The sequence below is a fragment of the Marmota marmota genome, unplaced genomic scaffold, assembly GCF_001458135.2.
Source record: "Marmota marmota marmota unplaced genomic scaffold, marMar, whole genome shotgun sequence".
Taxonomy (NCBI): domain Eukaryota; kingdom Metazoa; phylum Chordata; class Mammalia; order Rodentia; family Sciuridae; genus Marmota; species Marmota marmota.
This window is the reverse complement of record NW_026000037.1, coordinates 61,037,456-61,060,681: the sequence shown is the minus strand read 5'-3', so window position 1 is coordinate 61,060,681 and position 23,226 is coordinate 61,037,456. Positions and strand designations below refer to the sequence as shown.

The window sequence follows — 23,226 nt, the reverse complement described above, 5'->3', positions numbered from 1 at the left end:
TACTGGAGATTTAACCCAGGGACACTTTACCACTGAGCTACATTCCCAGCCCATTTTATTTCTCATTTTGAGGCAGATGTCACTAAATTTCTGAGGCTGGCCTCAAACTTTTGATCCTCTTGTCTCTGCCTCCACAGCCCCTGGATTTATAGGCATGTGCCACTAGCTCTTACTTTTAATATTATTTAATAAAACTTTTTCTAAGCCTTTACTTTTTAATCTGTCAAATTGATAGAATAATTACTGTTAGGAAGATCAAGTGAGACAAAGTGTAGAAGTATGTTGTAGCTGCATCATGTAAGTGCAAGTTATTATTCATTCTGTCATTATGTTTCTGTTATGTACAAGGCATGTTATTAGATACAGATTATATAACAGTAAAAAATAATTGTCTATGCATTTACAGAATTTCTGATCTAGCAGAGACAGACACAAAACAAGTAATTAAATGTGAAAATAGGACAGTGGTCATTCCCACTCATTTTTTAAGTTATTTCCAAAATATTTTTTAACTCTAATAAAAACCCTATTTGTTTTTCCTATTATAACAGATACAAATTAAAGAACTAATTTATTATCAGTTAATAAGGTTTTACATCCAGTATAATCCTTGGGCCTGTATGGTGAGAATCTTGGTACTTAATAACTGGCTTTTGTGAAAACTGAATATAATAAAATAGTTTATAGCAATAAGAAGTCCCCAAAAGAAGGAACTATTCAATATTATTTCTCCAATTTTGGGGGTAGTGGCTAAACTAGAAATTCAAATACCATAAATTTATGGAGTAACAGGCCATGAAAACATAACTAAATTTTTGATTGATTAATCAGTTGATTGTCCTGTCATGCATGATTCATCAGACTTATCTGCTTCAGATAAACAATATAGAAAAATATTATTTGTTCACTAGTATGTAGTTAAATTTAAGTAGCCACATTCTTAGAGTGAAGCAGTTGTATAGAAGATGTTAAAATAATTGACTTTGGATTTTAGACCAGAATAGTATTTTTTTCAACATTTCCTTTTTCTTCCCAATCTGTTTTATTTTGACAAAATAATAGTTGCTCACATTTGAATGAGACTTTTTTGCATTTTCAAAATGCTTTTAATGCCCCTTGTTTCATCTTCAAAATGATCTAAGAATCTTCTACAAGTGCTAACTCACAGACAGTGGGCAATACAACCAGGAAGGCTTTGGAAGCTGAATCCAATTAAAGTGTATTCTAAAATAATCCACAGAGTAGATGGTAGATGTGTAAACATTTCTTTTTTCATTTACTATTAAATCTGTGTCTTAACATCCCCTCAAATTTATTTTGGCTTAAGCAAACTGGTTGTATATGTATTCTCTTCCTTTTTTTTTTTCTTCCTAAAATTTCTGTATAGAAGCCTTCATGTTGTATTTGTTACATAACAGCCCCCCTCCCAACCTATATTCTAATCTTTCTTTATAGAAAATTTTCAAAATTAAAATTATAACTTGTACAACCACTTTATCCAAATAGTAATATAGTCAAACCTATGTTCTTAAGAATAAAATAGTTCCTTTAAAACTTATGTATATGAGATTATAGTTCTTAAATGCTTGGATAAATTTGTTGAGTTTTACTATATCATGAATGACTTAGAAATTACTTGACTTTAGCCTATTCTGCCTAATTTATTATATAAACTTTACCTGTATAATCCTCATATTTTCAACTTCTACTTGACTTGGTCTTGACCACTAGCATATGCTTACATTTAGGAGTCCAGCTCAACTAAATCTACTTCTATCAAAGCATGACCCATTCTCATGCTTAACCTACACTTCAATTGTGTTTGCTTTTCAATACATGTCTCAGTCCCACTGCCAGTAACTATGTCCTATTGCTGCTTTCAGACTAGTGCTTATACCAGATTTTAAAGAAGTTAATTATTAGGGTACAATAATAACACAAATTATGTCTAATTTATAACCTCTCACCCAAAAGTCACTTTTTAAATTTTTTTAAGTTAATAAAGATAGACATAATACTTTTATTTAATTTATTTATTTTATGTGATACTGAGGATCGAACCCAGTGCTTCACACATGCTAGGCAAGCACTCTACTACTGAGGGCCCCCAGCCCCCAAAAGTCACTTTTGAGCTTTAGGATCATCATTAGGAAAATTTACCATCATTGTAAAACATTTTAAATCAGTATAATGTAACAAATTAGGCTGTGTTTATATTTGAGTATATCTTGAAATTGTTGAGGGTTTTCTTACTCTTTCTGTCATGTGAAAAGTGCAGGAGAAACAATTTGTTGTTTGAAGTTTTGGTGAATATAACTTACAGCATACTTTTGTGTCTTTGGATATATGTATGCAAACTTTTTATTTTTAATTTCCCCTCCTGTTGGTCTTTCCTGTTATTTGCTCCAGTGAAAATTCAGTGAGCACAAATACAAATTGCAAGAACCAAGTGCCTTACCACTTCCATCCTTAATATTTATTGCCCATTGTTGGCATCTTCACATTTGTTTATTTGTTGATGGACCAGATAATCTAATTAGATCAAGAGCCATACTATCACCAACTGTGTGAAATATAGAAATTGATGTCTCATTTATCAGTTTCAACTCTGCATAATTAAAAAGAAAATTTGAATATTTATTTTATTTGAGTGCATAAGAATATTGTTTTAATTTCTAATCACAGAATTATTTAAGTCAACTGTTTTATTGGTTAATCAATTGGTTAATCAATTCAGAACTGCTTTCAGCCATTTTATTACATATAGCATTTTGTTTACAGTATACTATATGATGAGTGTTTCTATGGAATATTTGAGAGACGGTTTGTGGTCTTTAAAATTTTATAATCAAGGTAATGCTTGTCAATTTCATTTTGTAACTGTTGAAAATTAACAGCATATCAGTGTTGGTGACATTGTTGGTATAAATAATTAAATTAGGACTTCAGACCAATTTCTTATTATTTCAGCTATTTTATTTCTCCTTCTTTGGAATTTTTTATTAGCTGAAATTACTGTAGTCCTCACTATATACTGTAGTCCTCACTATAGCTACTCAACCCATGTCAGACCATGCACTGTTCTCTTAGGTTACACAGAGAAATAATCTCTGCCCTCAAGAAATTCCCAATCTGGTAGAGGTGATAAACAAACATACCAAAAATTACAATCCAGAGTGATAAGTTCTGTGTAAGATACCTATTAACGTAAATATGCACCTTTATATGGCTGTGGGAAGACAGAAAAGGAAAATTGACTTCTTTTCCTTTGCAAATTTGTATTGTATTGATTCTTAAAGATCAGTGAATAATTACCAAGGTAAAGAAGAAAGGAAAGACTTTCCAGAAAGAGACAATGCATTTTATTCACTTAAGTTTAGTATTTTTATAAGGCATGACAATTAGATAGTGGTTATTTCATGTGGCTCAGACTCATGAGAAGGCAGCAAGGATAAGGGAGACTTAAGGCCATTACTTGTATTTTGGTATATTTAAAGCTTATAGTATTTTAGAAGAGCAGTGAGAATCAGAAATCAATATGGTCACAGCAGATTATCAAAGATTATATATTTTTTAGCTAAAGATAAATATCCATTTCATATTACAAAAATTAATGAGAAGCTTGTAGAAAACAGTATTAGATCAAACTGACAAGGCAGGGTAAGGTAGATACTGGATTATTTGTAACATGGTTTCTCATCAGTAGTGCCATTAAGAACGAGCTATAATTAATTGTATTGACACCAGTGGTTGTAATATTCCATGGAAATGAGTTTTCTAAATAACAGCTTATCTTTTCTAAAACAAAACTTTTAAATTTTACCTTTTGTAATTTGATCACTCTTCACCCATTCTTAAATTCAGTATTTTAAATATAATTTGACCTTTATATTAATATTTAGAGTTATTATGACCCTCAATTTTGTTTTGTGCTTTTAGAGGCAGTATTACAGTTCATTGTTGTTGGGATGTGAGGAATTATTTAATTAAACAGACTTGCCTCCAGATTGCTTAACTTTTGTTATGTTCATTTTCATGTTTCTGCATTGGTCACTTAGGGAGGCTTAATGACCCTAATCTACTGAAATATTTTACATTGAGTTTTCTAATTAAGAGACAGAATATAAAAAGACCTACCTGCCTAAACTTTTATTTACTCCTGGTTTGTTATATATTTCTATTTACTTTGGAGTAAAACCCAAATTGGTAAAGTCAATGTTAATTTCAAATAAGTTAGAGATGTTTATAAATTAAGTTCTTTATTTTTTCCCCCCCCTGGGGATTAAAGCCAGGGGCAATCTACCACCAAGGCACATCCCCAGCCTTTTTTATTTTATATTTTGAGACAGGGTCTTGCTAAGTTGCAGAGGCTGCCCTCAAATTTAGGATCCTCCTGTATCAGTCTCCCACGTTGCTGTGATTATAAGGCATGCACCACCACACCTGGAGGATTTTTTTTTAATGTTAGCAATTTGTAAAATTCATATTATTTCTAATTCTTGAGTATTGGTAATGATCACTAATTTATACGTTTTTAGTACTTGATGGTAACTCAAAAGGTTGAGTTGAACTCAACTCAATTTGGAACTTTTGCATAAAACTTACAGATTAATGCATTCCATATAAAGACTGAAGTTCTTATTCTGTTGTAAGCTTTAGGACAAATCACGATTGATTTGTGAGATTTAAATTTAGTTTTACAAATTGCCTGGGTAAAAGGCAGCTAAGCCATTTAAATATTACATATACTTTCAGTGGTTCTGGTGCCCAACATAGAACCTTGCAATAAATTTCAGAAATTCATGATTCTTTTGTTATTGTATTTCCCATCTGGAATCTTAATAGTAACTAGAAACTAGTTTAATTGAATTTTCAGGATGAATTTTTCATTTTTAAGTGAACACAATCAGTGAAAATTCCTCCTACCTCTATTCAGATCTTCTGTTTATCAGATAATCAAAAGAACAAATAACATATGTAAATAAAAATATTTTCAATAGGTAACCTAAAATATACAATGAGTCCCAAGGCAAATGGTAATGTAAAAACTTTGAAATATGCTACCTAGTTGTGCTGTTGTCTTATTTAAGTTTTTATACAAGTTGCCGTTTTTGTATAAAAGCTAAAATAGCAAAAATGATATATACCGATTAGACATATTTAAGCAGCATAGTTTTTTATTCCTTAATGTTCTGCCAATGATGTCCAGTTTTCAAATCTTAATCCACTCATTTTGAACAGTAAAAAATGTGTTTAGTCTACTGCTGGTAAGGTACATAAGTTGTTTCTTCTCCAGAGCGAAGTTACCCTGCTGAGAAATGAAGTGGCACAGCTGAAACAGCTTCTTCTGGCTCATAAAGATTGCCCTGTAACCGCCATGCAGAAGAAATCTGGCTATCATAGTGAGTAATGTTCCATTACCTACAGCCTTAGGCTACGTCAGTGAAATACTGCCAGAGTGAGCAGAGCTACCATTTAAAAAAGTAGAGAGTACAGTTCTTAAATCTAAGATTAAATATCAATTTCTGCAAGGTTGTTATACAAGCGAGTTGGGGGGTATACTTTTTAGAATCTAGAGTGTTTTGGAGTTTTCTGTTTTTAGCTTTTTCCTAAGCATTACTGCAGATCAGCAATATGTGTTATCTGAAGATTTTAAACATATTGACAAGTACTGATGATATTTTTTTTATCTTCACAGGATTATACTTTTTATCAGCCATCTTCACTTAACATACAATATCCATTTATAGTATTAGATCCTATTATTCTTTCTTAGGTAACGTCAGCATTGTGCAGTGTTTTTGTTGTTGTGAATCTTTATATAGTTAGTTATGAAAAGGCTAGAACAGTGTTTAAATCATCTGATTGTAAGTTCACTCCTAAATGTTTTCCAAAAAATGAGATTTTTCTGTTTTCAGCATTTTAGAGGTTAATTGTGCTTTTTCCTTTCTATAATGTCCTTGTTAGATAAGATGCACAATGTTGGAACCAGCTGTTACTCTTGAATAAATGGCCAATTTTTGTCCATTGCACAAATTTGAAACAAATAACAGAGTTGGGAATGCATTAGGCAACGTTCATAATATATAACCCACAGCTTTCATTGTTATGATTTAGTGATATTTCTGGATATTTGTAAATGTGAAGATTGTTTCAGCCATATGTATCCACTTCATTTTAATTTGCCAGTGTCAGTAATTCAAAAGAACAAAATGTTTTGTATTGGATACAAACAGTTCCTCAGGTGCTCACGATAAAACTTAATGGCTACCATTTTTACTTGTAGTCATTGTAAGCAGTTTCATCAGAATGGGCAATATTTTTTAATTTAAAAAGATTCAGTAGATTTAGCAATTCTCCATTGCCATATATATTTAGGACACTAATATTTGTCAGTTTCGATAATATAAATCTGAGTTATTTGATATCTAGTCATTTTGACACAGGCCAGTGAAACACATTGTAAAGTAAATTGGAACCATATAGAAATATGTTTAGGATTTATATTAACAATGATTGCTATAGGGATGAGGCCATTATGTTCCCATCTAACTTAACATAATTTCCTGTGGAAGCTTCTGAGTTCAGCATTATGCATACATGATTTTCTTAAACAGGAAAGTTCCCTTGAATTTTGGTAGTTTAAATGGAATTATACAAACGATTCTATAAAATTAGAAAGAAAGTAACTCTTTTCTCAAATTACATTTAATTCAAATTTATATACAGTTTTTAATCTTTAGTAATTTATTGGATGATTCTAATAGTTTTGACTCTTTTTTCTAAGTAATATAGGCTCAACAAATGTAAAGCAATTATTCATTTTAACAACTGATTTATAAAGATATTTTCAGGTATATAGACATGTGGGTTTATCTATGGCTAAATGACCAAAAAGATTAATACATTTTTGTGAATTTTTTTTTAGTAGGTTATGAGAATGCAAGAAATACAAAGATTTTTTTTTTTTAATTTTTTATTGTGGGTTGTTCAAAACATTACAAATTTCTTGACATATCATATTCCATACTTTGATTCAAGTGGGTAAAGATATTTTTATTATTTGGAAATATCTCTACCTTTATTCCTGTCTAGTTGTTTAGGTAATCAAATTATTAGCATTTGAAAGAAATTTTTAAGTGATTTATATTTGCAGATTTCAAACCTTTGAAATAAATCTAATTTCTTCTGAGTAATAGTGAAAGTAGTGATAGAGATTAAGTGAATATATCTTGGAGAAGTTTACAGATTTCACACTAACGTGTAGCACATAGCAATATTAATGGTGGTAATCTGTAAGTCTTTCAAAACACTTATGAAGGAGAACTAAGATTTAGTATAAATTAAGGAATATTGTAAAATCTTGCAGGTAAAGGTGACAATAGTTAGTCATAAGGTCTCAATTTTATTAACACTGTCTTGCCTAGTTTTAACACTGAAAGTCCTATGTTACACCCTAGGAAACCCTTTAGTCAGTCAACTGTTGGTCACCCCAAATGTTAAATAATATAAAATCAGAATGAAAATAATAATAATAATAATACTTATTTACTTATGTGTAGTCATCCAAGTCAGAAAATTCACTAAGCAGTTGTAAATACAATTCTGGGTGGAGGTAAAATCTGCGATAGATATGGTAAGAATTAATGCCTTACAAGAAGATCAGATCACCTAGAGGTTATGGAAAAGATGGGAGGAGGTGAAGGATAGAGGAAAGGAATACATTATCAAAGGACATTTTATATACACACACACACACACATATACATATACATATGAGCTCATCACCATAAGTCCCATTATTTTGTACAATTTATATGCACTAATAACTGGACATGATGGCATGGGCCTGTAATCCCAGCCACTCTGGAACCTAAGGCAAGAGGATCTCAAGTTTGAGGCAACTGAGTGAGATCCTGTCTCAAAATAAAAAGTGCTGGGGATGTAGCTCTTTGGGAGAGCCACTGGATTAATTTCATTACTGAAAATATGTATAAACATAGGTAGAGAACTTTTTATAGAATTGAATTGTCTAACATCTGGTTCCATTTAGCTTACAAAGAGCTTAAAGTGACTCTTGAGTATAGCATGATTTCTTGTGCTTTTGATTGTACTGGTAATTGTCTCCCCTCACCTTCTAGAACTGGACATAAGAACAGATATATCACATTGCAAAGGTATTTTCTATGTAAAATTTATAATTACACAATTTATAAGTAACCACTGATTCTTGTCAGCTGCCTGAAGGTTTGCTTTACCTAGAGCAAACCTTTAGTGGAGGTCAGTACTCCTCCATTACAATTTACTATTTCTGAGTCTTTGCCTCCAGTATATGTTTAGATTTCTTTGTACCACTCATCACCTATCAATCCCTTTGTTTTTGAAAGCTGCTATATCCTGAGAACTTAACATTCAGAGAAAGGTCAGCCTTGTTCTGTTGAAGAATAGTGGTGAAATAAACAAAAAGGACTGCTTAGTATTCTCCTGTTAACCTGTCATTGCCAGTGTTTTCTTTGAACATGTAACTATTGTATTAGCTAAATAATAATTATAAATATTTTATAGTACTCACTATGCTTGATTAGAAAAATATTCTTAATGCTTTATACAATTTTTTAAAAGATTACTAATTTTCATTTCTGTTACTGTATCTTGAGGTAAGTTTGGTCCATGGGTACAGTTTTGCATTTATAACATTATAGAGGAGAAGATAGGATTTTATCTCATTAATATATTTATGAAAACTTGCTGTTCAAAAATGTATGGATTTGAGGAAGATGTGTCAAAATTCTGTAAATTTCACTATACTTCAGAAAATCCTCAAAATGAGGATTTTGAGTTTAAGTTATGCTTATCAGTTATTCTCCCCTTCCATTGTTTATATTACAGATCATGGGGTAATCTTGCTTCCTAATGTCCAGAGTCTTTTTTTTTTTTTTTTTTTAACTCCTTAACTTTGAGAATGGGCATCTGGCCATTCTCTACAAAGAAAAAACAAAGGACTGGTTAAAGAAATGTCAGAATAGGGGATTACCTGTGGCAAAGAGAGAAGCATCCAAGGAGCAACAGTGTCATTGGCAGTGTTCTCTGAAGTTGGGAACTTAGGGCACAGGTGTTCTTGTTATCATTGTACCTTATAACTCACAGATATTATAAATAATTTGTGTGGCACACATCAAATTTTTCACTAAATGAAATTGGTGGATTCTTTCTGCTAAAATAAGGAAGATTTAAGAGATTTTTATTCAGGCATAAATATTGGTAGGTTTATTTTCATAAAAATTTAGAATGTCCTTTCCTGAATATCTTTTCAAGCGCATTAGAGTTTTATATGAATTTTTATTTGAATCCCAATTAATTCATGCAAATATAACAGCTGGTGGCATTTAGACTAAATAGTGCTTATACTCATGTGTATGCCTCATTAGAATCAGGTGTTATAATCATCCGTGGCTGCAAGATGGAAAGTCAGACAGACTATAGTTCTGGAAAATGCTGAGGGAATAATTTGAAAATATAATCAGTATATAAGATTCATTTTGTATATATATGTGGTTATAAATTCTTGTTTATCTTTTAAAAAGAATGACATGTTGTTGAACAGACTGGTTTTGTTAAATGTGCTTCTTGATAAGTATTTGTTTGTGTGTGTGAAAGGCTAGCTCCCAAACTCCTACCTAATTTTCTTTAACACTATTTAGCAAATATTTCTTCAGCTCTATTTTGTGAGGCACTGGGCACCCAGATGTTCCCATATGTATGGTTGTTTCTTCATTTGACCTGTTGCAGGTAAAATTGCCTACTTCATGACTTATAGACATTTCTTTTCAGTTACTTAATTTGCCATACTGACTTATCTAAATATTCAGTTTTGTAAAATACTTTTTATTCTGTATGTTGACTCAGCCTAATACTTTTACATATACTTTAAGAAGGGAATGATTAATTTTTCTTTGTTTTCTGTTCAGCTGCTGATAAAGATGATAGTTCAGAAGACCTTTCGGTGCCAAGTAGTCCACATACAGAAGCTATACAGCATAGTTCTGTCAGCACATCCAATGGAGTCAGTTCAACCTCAAAGGCAGAAGCTGTAGCCACTTCAGTCCTCACCCAGATGGCAGACCAGAGTATGGAGCCTCCGCTTTCCCAGATTGTCATGGCTCCTTCCTCCCAGTCACAGCCCTCAGGAAGTTGATTAAAAACCTGCAGTACAACAGTTTTAGATACTCATTAGTGACTTCAAAGGGAAATCAAGGAAAGACCAATTTCCATTTATGCGAAATCTGTGGTTGTAAATTTTTTTTTTTACTTGAAATTAAATTTGGCTCTAAAGTTGGTGTAGCAGCAGTTGATGATAAGACTGAACGACAGTTTTAAGTCTCTGGAAAGACTGATTTTGCTTTTTTATAAATATTGTTAGATTTATTAATTTTTCTGTGCTCAATGTGTAAATTGTATTATAATTCATTGTGGTTTATTTTACTTTTAATTTGGTGGTGTTTTAATAAATGGGGGTGTTACTGAATCTCTCTTCCCACTTCATTTCTTTTGCCCACCCCTTAACCCTCAACTGTGATGGTAGTCTTGTTATCATTTATACCAAAGTTCTGCATAGTCCCTATTGACTTTGTAATGTGAACAAAGTCATAAAGCACTAGGCAAGAGAAGGGTAGAAATTTGCTTTTAATCTTTTTGCCTTTTATTTTGCACATTTTGCAAAAGGAAGAATATTGGAGAACACTGGTTTGTTTGTTTTTTTTAAGTGAGAGAAAACATGATAAAAGACATACAGTGCTTTTATATGCACACTGTTAAATCAAGTTCATTAATAATGCATTTTCTTTTTTTCAGATTTTAAGTAGACAAAAATTTTGGAATCTTCAGCATTTAAACAATGACTTTATTTTTAAGTCTGAAATTCAGTGTTTTTAAACTATGTTTTGAGGCTGAAAAGTATGAAATTATATAATATACGATACAGGGTTATCAGATATTTAGTAATTTTTTAAAATTAGCTCTTGTTTTGAGGTGTTTTTTTTTTTCAGGTTTCAGGTTACAGACAGAATTTATGCATAATCAAGTATGGTATGGTTGCCAGAAAAGCCTAAAATTACTACTTAGAAAATTTAAGACTGTTTACCCCCATTGTCTTGTACTTGCGAGCTAACTTGTACTTATTCTTGTGAAAGCACTGTCATCTTTTAGTAGCAAATTTTGATAACGTTTCTCGTGGAAAAAAATCAGTATCTATCTTTAGAACAATGTAATTATAATGTGGGAAATGTAAGAGAGAGTGTGTGTGTGTGTGTGTGTGTGTGAGTGTATGTATGTGTGTGTGTGTGTCTCAATAGTTTATGCCAGCAATCTTTGCTTGAATGTTTAACGATGCCTTCAGTGTGATGCTGGCCAATAGATGATTGCAATTTAAAATGTCATTACTGTGCAGGCTTGGACAACTAACATTCCATGAAGTAGCTTGTTTCTGATGAGATGATTGTAGGTACACTTCTCATTATCCAATCATCTGTGGGATACTGAATTTTCTAATGTGCCATTATCTATTTTTATTCTTCAGTTATGTTCAAAATACAGTACAATATTTTAAATAGACTCAGTTATTAAACAATAAAAATTAAAAAGTAGTAAATGTGTGTAAAAAAAACCTTTGTAAAATAGTTATGAGTCCTACCCAGTACCAACTTCTGGCATTCAAGCAGGATTCCATTATGTAAATATCTGTAATGCATTAATAATAATTTGTGTAGTTTGTTCTGCATCCATACTACACTACTTGCTAAAGTCTCTGTGCCATCTTCTGATGAGACTGACATTTTAAAAGCCTGTATGGAATATCCTTGATAATTCAAGGGAGTATCCCACCTGCCTAAGTTTCAAACTGGGAAACATGCAAATTATACAAATGACATTTCAGGACTTCTAAGTATGAAGATAATAGGAATTTTATTGTTTGACTTATTTAAAATGAGAGCATTTTGGTTGACAATTCTACTTCAAAATTTTCTTATTTTTAACTGATGTCATAATTTTAAAGTAATCAATTTCTAATCATGATTTTGTCATAGTTTGCTAAGGAGTTGATCTCAAGGCACAAAATATGAATTATACAAGAAGGCTATTTTTTATCGTAGTTTGGATGGGTTAGGAAAAGCCTCAATTTTTCACTTTCTAAAGTCTTTCAGTGCGTTTTTCTTTCATCTTATTTATGCAAGTTAAAGTTTTTGGTAACAATTCTTGCAACTGTAAAATAAAACTACATAGATGTAAGAAGTCATGTAAACGGTTAATGAGCTTACCAAGGTTAGCAAAACTTTTCATTGTAAATCAGTCTGTACTCAGCAAATAAAAATCATTATTAGTTGTATGAACACAAATTCCATTTTGACTTCCAGGATGTCACACTACTTCTGTACCTAGCATTTTGAGTCCTTATATTTGCAATGTTACACAAACTGTACTATTTTCTTTTATGTGCAGTTTGCATGAGTAAACCGTCAAGAGAATAAATTCTATCTTTAAATTATGTTCATAATTTGCTTGTTTTTACCTGTCTTTCACAAAGTAATATCACCTAATAAGTGTTTTTTTTTTCCTTCAGGACGTTTAACTACCTGAGAAGAACTGAGATTCTTTCCACTTTTCTGATAAAATTCATTCATACTTGAAGACCTTTTAACTTCAGAGTGCTCAGGCCTTATTCCTTTTTTATGCATTTACCTTAAGCTCTATTCATATACTATGACCCTTTAAATTATGTCCCCAGCCTGGAACACTCCCTGAACTTTAGCCACAGACCCACCTGCTCACCACCTAAAAAAACCTTATAAATGGGGTTAGGGGTATAGCTCAGTTGGTAGAGTGCTTGCCTAGCATGCACAAGGCCCTGAGTTCAATCCCAACACCACCCCAAAAAAATAAAAAAAATCTTAAATAGACCATATCCAACACTGAAAAAACCTTCCCTCACACTAACCTCAGATATACTCCTCTCACAATCTTTCATGATTCAGTTGATGGCAGTGCAGTTCTTCCAGTTGCTTAAGCCAAAACATTCTTGTCATCCTTGATGCTCCACTCTCCCAGCCCTTATTCAAGGTTTACCTTACCTTCCAAATAATACAGAATGCAACCACTTCTCACCATGTACATTGCCATCACCCTTATCTGTGCCCTCATTTGCTGTAGTTGCCTTATAAATGTCTCTTCATTTCCATTCCTGACCACCACTGCTCATCCCCAGTACAGCAGCCAGAGTGATGCTTTTAAAACCTGTCAGGTTATAGCCCTTCTCTGCTTAGAATTCCAAGTTGTTCCTCAAGTCCTCAGAATGGCCTACAAGGCCCATCCCATTACATATCTGACGTCATCTCCAACCACATTGTTTTGCTCAGTGAATGTTTTTAGTGCTACAAAGTGTCAGGTAGTGGTCTATGCACTTACATACCCCAGCAACCAAAACCAAAAATTGCTGCCTTCCTGAAGCTTACCTTTTACTAAAGAGGGTGTAGGAAGGAGTTGGGAAACATAATAAATAAGTCAATTGTGTATGACAAGGGGTAGGAGCTAAATGAAGAAACAGTCTGTGGAGAACAGTGGAATGACGTTTTAGTCATATCAGATGGAACCAATCAAGATGCAAACAATTGCATAGCTACTAGTGTACTTAAGAGAGATGTCTGATATTAGGTTTTAACAAGATAAACTGTGTAAGCATACCTCATTTTATTGCAGTTTACAGATATTGCTTTTTCCCCCCACATCGAAGGTGTGTAGCATCCCTGTTTGAACAAGTCTGATCAATGCCATTTTCCAACAGCATGTACTGAAGGTTTAAACTATCATTACCATTTTTAGCAGTAATGCATTTTTAATTAAGGTATTACATTGTTTTATTATACATAATGATATTGCACACAATAGATTATAGTGTAAACAATTTTTATGTGCACTGGGAAATCAATTTGTGTGACTCACTTTATTGCAGTGGTCTGGAACCAAACCAATACAAGGTTTGCTTGTATTTCTAGGGTTCAAAAAATAAGTGATGCATTAAAAGAGCAAACTTGTATTTATTTGGACTTATTCCAGAGGACAGGAACAATCTTTTGTTTATGGCATGTGCTTACTGTTAAAAAGTAGTTTTACTAATTCTACTTCTATGAAACTACAGAGTTTGATGCCTAGTTGTGAGACTAATTATAGGAAAATTTCATTTACTCCTAGGCCTTCATCTTAGATAAATCTACACATGCTCAAACACATTCACAAAATACCTAGAGAACACAGTTATCAATGCAAGTACTTTTAAAATACAGACATTTAGAACAAATAATTTTAAAATCTGATCATTCTAGATTATCTTGACCACGGAATAGTTAATTTTGAGGCAAAGTTATAGAATTTCATTTGTTTGCAGTTATGAAAATGTCTTTAAATTTTAATAAATACCAATGAACTTTTCCTGTGATTTTCTAATATTTTTTAAAGTACAAATATTTTCAGTTATTAATATGGTAGATAGAGGTTTGGGTGTTCATAAAGGCAAAGCATTAAGATCCTAGAGATCTAGATAGTATCCTTCTATGTAGAAAACATTCTCAAAATATAAAATAAAGGCCTTTCTAAATAAACAGATAGTTCAACCATTTAAGTAAATTATATATATATAAATATATATATAAATTATATATATATAATTTAAGTAAATTTAAATTATATATAATTTAAGTAAATTATATATATATAAATATATATATAATTATATATATATAAATATATATATATATATTTGCCATAGGAAAAGTTCAGTGAAGTTGTTTCCAGAATGAAAGGACTTTGACATAGCAAAACGCATGTGACATTGTAACCCACAATAAGAGAAACAACATGCATAGATGTATTCTTTGTAGCAATCCAAAGCACCAAATCTGTGATTAATTGTAAAATATAAAACATGGTCACAGCAATCAAGCTAGAAAGGTTCTGTTACTTGATGATGGGCCAGTGGTTTGCATCTCTTTCCTCAAATGTTCATGCTAGTCCTTCCAAAGGATTTCCACTACTATGTCATTGGTATACCCTTGTCATGGTCATGATGCCTTTCCTTGCCTCTGTTTTGCATTAGATTTCACATTTAAGGCATTTCTTGAGATGGAATTTTTTGAACAAAATAATTGCTATGGTTTGTATCACGTATGACCTCAATTTTTTTTGAAAAGTATTTCTGATCCTAATCTCATTTCTAGTTATGTGAAATAAGATTTGGCTTGCTTACTTAATTTTGCAGTGAATTTGCTTTCTGTGAAAGTGCATAAAAGAGAATGTTTCCCCCAAGTGAGCTCCTTTTATTTTTGCTCAATTTTTAAAGAAGCATGTAAATTAAGAAGAAATGCTGTTTTTCAAAGCCTGACACAAAATTTGGCAAAAAATTATTTCATGTGGTTTATTTAGCAGAGTTTAAGATAGCATTATCTATATGAGTTTCTCATGATGGGAGACAAATACTTTATGTGATGTTTATGAGAAATAAGAAAACTTGTCAATGCCATTATTCAAAAATAAACCCTTTGCATTATCCACTAATATCGTATTATCTTTTCTTTGATTTTTTTTATTCAGTGATTTTTTAAAATGTAATTTTAATAATGCAGCTAGTTCCTCAGGCCATTTTTGGGAGGTATGCTTATTAAAATTCATTGTCAGGTTGAAATTAAATAGTACCAATTCAAATAAAATGAGTTATATGATAAAACTATCATAGCATAATTATGTGGGCAATTAAAAAAATATGTTTATTTCCTCCAACGTCTCCATTCTTAGGGAAAATACCTCTTATGTTACCTCCTAATTCATTCAACTCAGCTAATGGTTTCTGAGGTGACTTTCAGCACCATGAAGCAATCTGCTGAATCATAAACAGTCACATCAGTAACATTGCAAGAGGAGCTTTTCAGATCTTCGTGACAGTATTCAATTTAAATAAAACTGGCTGATTCTTTATGGACTAAAGTGTATTTGTGACAAGGTAATATGAGATATTTTGAAAATCAGATATGCTCCCATTGTCATTTTTATTACTAAATGTCCTCTTTATATGAAGAAACTTGTATAAGTGCCTCAAAGGTAGTGAAGTCTTTTAGAAAATTACATTAGTCAATAATTTAAGAATTTGTGTAAAATGGATTTGTATGCCCACTATAAATGTCAAAAAATACATAGGCATGTATATTTAAAAATCATTTATAACTAAAATTTTAGCATCTTTGAAATTTTATCCCAATGAATTTTTCACCAGAATTCTTCATACATAAAAAATAAATTAACTTATGGGCTGGGGATATAGCTCAGTTGGTAGAGTTCTTGCCTCTCATGCACAAGGCCCTGGGTTCAATCCCCAGCACCACCAAAAAATTAATTAATTCACTTAGTTTTTGTTTTGTTTTGGTTTTTTGTAGGTCAAAGTATGTAGCAGTATTAGTTTGCTAAATGACAGGCCATGGAAGAGAAGAATTGGGTCCATCAGTACCTGTTCAGTGCTACTTCATGCTAAACTGTTGGAAGCTGTAGAGACTAAAGTAAAAAAGACCAGGTCCCTACCTACAAGTAGAATCTATTTGAGAAGACAACATATTTGTTACAAGTCTGACAGGAAAATTATTACAACCTAACAACTTACGTAAACAGGTTTTATAAGTAGGAAGATAAACCATTAAATTTGGGCTTCACCTCAAATTATGGATGAAATTTGGGTAGAAAGAAAACATACCTAAAGCCAGGCACAGTGGTGCATGCCTGTAATTCCAGCAGCTCAGGAGGCTGAGGCAAGAGGATCTTGAGTTCAAAGCCAGCCTCAGCAACTTAGCGAGGCCCTAAGCAACTCAATGAGACCCTGTCTCTAAATAAAATACAAAAAAAGGGCTAGGGATGTGGCTGAGTGGTTAAGTGCCCCCAGGTTCAATTCCTGGTACCAAAAATAAATAAATAAAATCTAGAGACAAAAATTTGGATATACAAATGTTCTGTGTTCACAGGACAATGGGAAGACAGAAGTGTTTTAGGAGTAAGAAATGGATCTCCATAGCTAGAAAGGGCAGGATTATTCAGAGTTTGGAAAAGCTATTTAGATTAGAAAGTATGGGAATCTATGACTTTCATAAAAGAAACACATGAAAAATGTGAAGAAACAACAGCTGGGCATGGTGGTACATGCCTGTAATCCCAGCCACTCAGAAGCCTGAGGCAGGAGGATAGCAAGTTCAAGTTGAGGCCAACCTGGACTACCTACTGAGAACTTGTCAAAATAGAAGGGGCTGTGGATGTGGCTCAGTAGTAGAGCACCCCTGGGTTCAACCCCCAGCATCAGCTGGGGAAAAAAAAATCAAAACAACAGCATGAAGTTTAGCCCACATGGAAACCAGCTAAAAAGTTATTATAGTAACTCAGGCATGAGTTATAAACCAGGTTGTCTTTGTTTGGACTGCTATAATGGAAATACCATAGAATAGACTGGATGGCTTAAACAGAAGGAATTTGTTACTCAAAGTTCTGGAAGTTGGGAAGTATTGAGATCATCAGGCTGCCAGCATAGTTGAGTTCAGGTCCTCCTTGGTTGGCATATGGCCATCTTCTTGCTGTGTCCTCATATGGAATAGAGCAGAGAGAAAGCTCTTCTGTCTCCCTTATAAAGATATTGATCCTTTACAAAGACTTTACCTTCATGACCTAATCATCACCTCCCAAAGACTCTCTTGTAAATTAGGGTTCAACATAAGGATTTTTAAGGGAAAGGGGAACACAAACATTAAGTCCATAACACGGACTCAGAAAGAAGAGCTGCTGCAGAGAAAAGGAAGTAGGTATAAGGAAGGTTTTACAATAAATACCTATTGAATTTATAGACTACTAAGGGATATGATAGGAAAGCAAAGGAGTTTGAGGGTGGGGTGCCAGCAGTTCAGGGTTGACCCCCCAAAAACAAAAAAACTGTCAGAGCAATTGTCTAGCATGTGTGAAGCCCTGGGTTCTATCTCATCTCCAGTCAAAAAATGTCAAGGAGGGCTGGGGATGTGGCTCAAGCAGTAGCGCGCTCACCTGCCATGCGTGCGGCCTGGGTTCGATCCTCAGCACCACATACAAATAAAGATGTTGTGTCTGCCGAAAATTAAAAAATAAATATTTTTAAAAAAGGATTTTAAAAAAAAATGTCAAGGAGTGTGAAAATTTAATTGAATTGTCACTTAATGTGGTGATGAGGTCTTTCAGGACCTATAGAAACATTTTCAGTGCAATGATTTTAACTAGTGACAATAAGCTCTACAGGCTTGGGCTTTGTTTCACATCTGTGGGTGGGAGAGAAATCTAGAAATCTTGGGTTTGATGGAACCACTTCCCTACCCTATGTAGTTGGCATTTTAGGTTTCAATGTGCACCAACCACATAATCCGGGAATCCATACTGAAAAATTAGTAATGTTTGGGGGGCCCAAGTGTAAAATCTCTAAAAGTGAACATACTCAGTCTAGATCATGCTCAAGTGACACAGGCACAAAAATTTTATCCCATTAACAATGGCGAATGTTTTAAAAAGGTAAAAAATTCACTATAGAGCTAGGCACAGTGGCACATGCCTATAACCCCAGGAACTCGGGATACTAAGGCAGGAGAACTACAGGTTTGAGGCCAGACTTGGCAACTTAGGCCCTATCTCAAAAAATTAAAAGGACTGGGGCTGTAGCTCAGTGTTAAAGCACTCATGAATTCAATCCCAGCACTGGGGCAAGGTGCGGCAGAGGATGTGGAGTGAGTCCACCATAGACCAGGAGCAGCAAATAACAAATAGGATTAGACTTCCAATAATTTCAGCTAATAAAACAACATCCTGAAGGGAAACTAACTACTACGTTGAAATGATTAATGACTAAATGAAGGGATCAAAACTCTAAGAGAAGAATAAAGTACTATATTAGTCCATTTTATGCTTCTATAACAATACCTGAGTCTGGATAACTTTAAATGAACAGATTTATGTAGCTTACAGTTCTGGAGACCAGGAAATCCAAAATCAAGGGGCAGACATCTGAGGAGGGCCTTGTGTTGCCTCATAATATGGTGAAAGGTATCACATGGTAAGAGAAAGGTAGAGAGAGAACAAGAGGGGGCCAAAGTCATTTTTATAATAAACCTACTCTGTCAATAACAAACACATTCTCATGATGAAGATTTTAGTCCATTTGTGAGGGCTTCACCCTCAAGACCTAATCACCTATCAACACTGTTGTACTAGGGATCAAGTTTCCAACAATGAACTTTGGGGCACACATAAGCAGATATATGGAATAGGGACAGAAAGATTTGAAAAATAATTAGTAAGATTTTTATAAATAAAAAGTATACATATAGAAATGTAAAAGTCAGTGAATATGTTTATTTAGAAACAGATAATAAGACAGTAGCCAACTCACATTAGATCTGAGAGATTGCACAGAATGTAGCAAGAAAGATAAAGGACATACAAAAGAGAAGAGAAGCTCCTGTGTGAGCCTAACAGGAATCCCAGAAGGTATGAATTAAAAGAACAGAGGTTATATTCAAAGATAATGCCTGGACATTTTCTGTAATAGGTGAAAGACGTGACTTCTCACATTCATAAAGCAGTTTAAATAAAACTAATTCTTCACTTGGACCCATCACATAAATACTTTAGAACACCAAAGTCAAAGAGGAAATCTTAAAAGCAGAGAAAATATATTGTTCCACCAAGTTTTATTTAAACTGCTTCATGAATGTGAGAATTCATGTCTTTCATCTATTACAGAAAATTTTCAGTCATTATCTTTTTTTTTTTCTTTGCAATCATTTGTTAGAGTCTGTAAACAAGTCAGGATGGCTCCTGGCATTTTGCCAGAGAAATGTTAGAGTCTGTAAACAAGTCTGGATGGTGCCTGGCAAAATGCCAGAGGGAGTGGTTTGAGAAGTAACAAAAGCGAGCCATTAAATGTGGAGATTCCTTATTGGTTGACTGATGTATCTAGTTTATGCTAATTAAGATAAGCTGTGTGGAATGTATAAATACCACTCCTGTCCTACAATAAAGGGCTCCTACTCCTGCTCTATCAATCTACACAAGTTGGGTTATTTTGCTGCGGCTGGACTGTGGCAATCATTAGAAAGTCATTTATTTTTAAATTAGCAATAAAATAATCAAATTTACATTAAAAAAATACAAAAACCCTTCATGTGTTGCATTCCAAACTTCAAGCCCCAGGCCTCAGTCTCAGATGACAGTAAAGGCCTGAGATTACAGCCTGTCTTCTAACATCGTAGCCATGGGGAGAAGGGCATCCCTGTGGCTCTGTCTGAGTGCTGGGTAGTGAGAAGTGAGGAGCCTTTGCACAGGAAGCTAATAGGCAGTGCCTGGATCAGGGTGCTTTCTCTGCCTTAGAAAGCATTACTGTCAAAGCTGAAATACAGCTAGTACCCAAAATCAGGGAGACTGACAGGGATCTAAGAGGCTACCTACAGCTTAGCAGTCACTACACGAAAATTTCCTGGCTGTTGCTTCCTCTGTGACAAGAACTGGGGAAAACAAAGAACCTGTCAAGCTCATTCACCCAGTAGCAGGTAGTCTCGGGTCTCTCCAACTAACTCCATCTAAAACAGGACATCCCATAGGTCATGTGGATTGCTGTGGGATGTTCTCAGGGAAAGCCTAGTGGAGGCAGCAGATAGGGAGAGGTGTCAAACCATTACACCTGTACCTGCTGCACAGAAACCAGAAATCAACTCAGTCCTCAGTCTGAATATCTCATTTGATTCTCCCAGTTCTCGTCTAGAAAACAACTTTGTTGATGACATAAGATGATCATATTTCTACAATGATTCATTTGCAGGTAAACAAAAGCAACTTATCTAATATTTAGTCTAGCTCAAAAAAGTTTTTTTTTTAATTTTTGAGGTCATAGTGTCTTTCTTTTCTATTTTCCTATTTCCTGAGAAACAGACACATATATGTACATGCATCTCACATACACACTTTTAAAAATACACCTGAACACATGAGTGACTGAACACTCAGCCTCATGAAACCTTTTCAGAGTCTGAGACTCTAGCACCTTGTCCCCAGCCTAATTTTAAATCCCTGGTTAATTTTGGCCTCAGGGCAACAGCTTCACAAAGAGTCACTCCAAAGGTGAAAAGCCAGTTTCCAAAATTCATAGGGAAACAAATATTCCAAATCCTTAGCCTTTGAAAATGGCAACCTCAGATGACTATCATCTTGGTCCCTCTTTGAGTAAACATGAGAGCACAATCTAGAGAAAGACCAAATTGGCCCCCAGGTTGATCTTATTAAAAGCTTAATTTGAAGTTGAATTTCAAGCAAGTCAACTTTTGGGACCAAAATGGCATCTGCCAGTCACTCATGTTTTCAGGACCGACAGGACTGGCATCCTGACATGCAGAAGTCTCCCATCTAAACCCTATTGTTGCCAAATTTAGAAGAATCCACCTGCTTTCTTAAAGATACTCCCCTAGAAAAATACACTGTAATTTCTGGGAGTATACTCCATGAGGTAGAAGATGCAGCACCTTAGGATAGTCTCACATGGGATTTCCAAGGTACAAGGCATAATTTGACACACCACAGGAGGGAAAAATCTGGGTCAGTTTATATGGTCCAGGAGGAAAGGTACTTCAGTAGCTGGGGCAGGAGTTGGTTTTGAGGAGAACTTGGGGTTGCATCAGGTAGGTTAGATTCCTCCAGGGCTAGATTGATTGCTGATTCAGGTCCAAGGATGGTTACAAGGAAACAAAGGAACGGGTTCCCTTGGCTCTCAGGAAGGCCATTCAGACTCCATTCCCATCTGAAGATAAAGGTGGTCCCACCAGGCTGGAGTGAAATCAGGTTATTTCAGTGCAACAGCCCCGCAGGCCACTCATTACAGCCCAACGGAAAGTCCAATAATCAATGCTAAAATGCTCAGCAACACAACTACTATCACAATGATAATTATCAATTTCTTTCGGGCCTGACCCTGATATTTCACAGCTCTTTTAGTTTCGTCTCCTGCCTTCTCCACATGGTCCACTGTGTGCATGACATTCAACTCTATGTTATCTAACATCACGCCCTGGTTCTCCACCAGCATGGCGATGTCCATAAACATGTCATGAAGTTCTTTAATGCTGCTCTCCAGCCTCACAATGTCCTTATGCCGACCCTCGATCTCACTGAGGGCTTGCTTGGAAATCTGCGAGTCGATGATCCCAGAAGTGAAGATGGCAGGGTTGCCACTCTCTAGCATCTCCTCCAGCTCCTCATCAGTTGTCTTTTTGCCAGTAATTTCAAGCTGCCGCTGGATTCGCCCTTTGCTGCGTTCACGAAAGTCCACCTGAGCCTCATTGTAGTTGGTCATCACCTCCACAAACTTCCCAGAGAGGACAAAGTGCTGAGATTTCCCAGTCCGAAGGTCTCCTGATGAGCGGACTTCATCTTCTTCAATGTGCCTCTCCAGGCTCTTTAGTTTGTTGCGGACATTGTTGGCCCTTTTCTTGATCTCGGTTGTGAGCTGCTTCAGGTCATCCTGGGGTTTTGGCTCTGGAATTGGTGCAGACAGAATGATACTGTAGAGTTTCTTTGCTTCCTCCACATGCTCTGAGATCTTGTCAATGTTGAGCCCAGTCTCCTCGATCTCTGTGTTGTCAATAGCCATCTCCACCTCATCGACATCATCATCCTGTGTCAGCTGCTTCGCCTTCAGCTGCTCCAGCCGGTCCTTCATCCTGGAGCCCAGGGGCCCCGAGGCAGGTAACGCGTCCCAGGTGAGCGCGTCCCAGAGGAACTGCCGAAGTGGCGGCCATCCCGGCAGGGGCGAGGGAGCTCCAGGCGGAGGCCTGCGGCGGCCCTCGCTGGGAGGAGCGTCCCAGGCCACCGAGGCTCCAACGTGCCGCCTCCTCCTCCGCCCCCGCCGCCAAGCGCTCCAAATCCAGCTCCCCGGCTCCCCACAGTCATTATCTTTGAATATAACCTCCATTCTTTTAATTCTTATCTTCTGGGCTTCCTGTTAGGCTCACACAGGATCTTCCTTCTATTTTATCTTCCTTGCTACATTCTGTTAAATTTTTATTTTTGCATATATGATGTCATAAGGACTACTGGTATCTTGTTTTCTTACAAGGTTTTTTTAATCTAGGTTGAGTATTAGGGTGATGT

General features: G+C 34.8%; 2 protein-coding genes and 1 non-coding gene across 3 annotated transcripts in view; 2 read left to right on the top strand and 1 right to left on the bottom strand.

The window, feature by feature from the left end:
* Nucleotides 1-12,541, top strand: part of Atf2 (activating transcription factor 2) — a 100,037-nt gene extending 87,496 nt beyond the window's left edge. The window contains 3 exon segments of the mRNA XM_015479342.2: nt 5,297-5,402; nt 9,969-10,174; nt 10,176-12,541. Coding sequence (XP_015334828.1) covers nt 5,297-5,402; nt 9,969-10,174; nt 10,176-10,199 — 336 coding nt within the window. The 3' untranslated portion in view covers nt 10,200-12,541.
* A 3,809-nt stretch (nt 12,542-16,350) lies between these two features.
* On the top strand, nt 16,351-16,423 carry Trnae-cuc. The gene has a single exon. It is a non-coding gene; the product is annotated as a tRNA-Glu (tRNA).
* Nucleotides 16,424-20,171: 3,748 nt separating this feature from the next.
* LOC107136717 (syntaxin-3-like) lies at nt 20,172-23,015 on the bottom strand. The gene has a single exon (XM_048812530.1). The coding sequence runs from the start codon at nt 22,793-22,795 to the stop codon at nt 21,953-21,955; it is 843 nt and encodes a 280-aa protein (XP_048668487.1). The 5' UTR covers nt 22,796-23,015; the 3' UTR covers nt 20,172-21,952.
* Between the last annotated feature and the right edge of the window lie 211 nt (nt 23,016-23,226).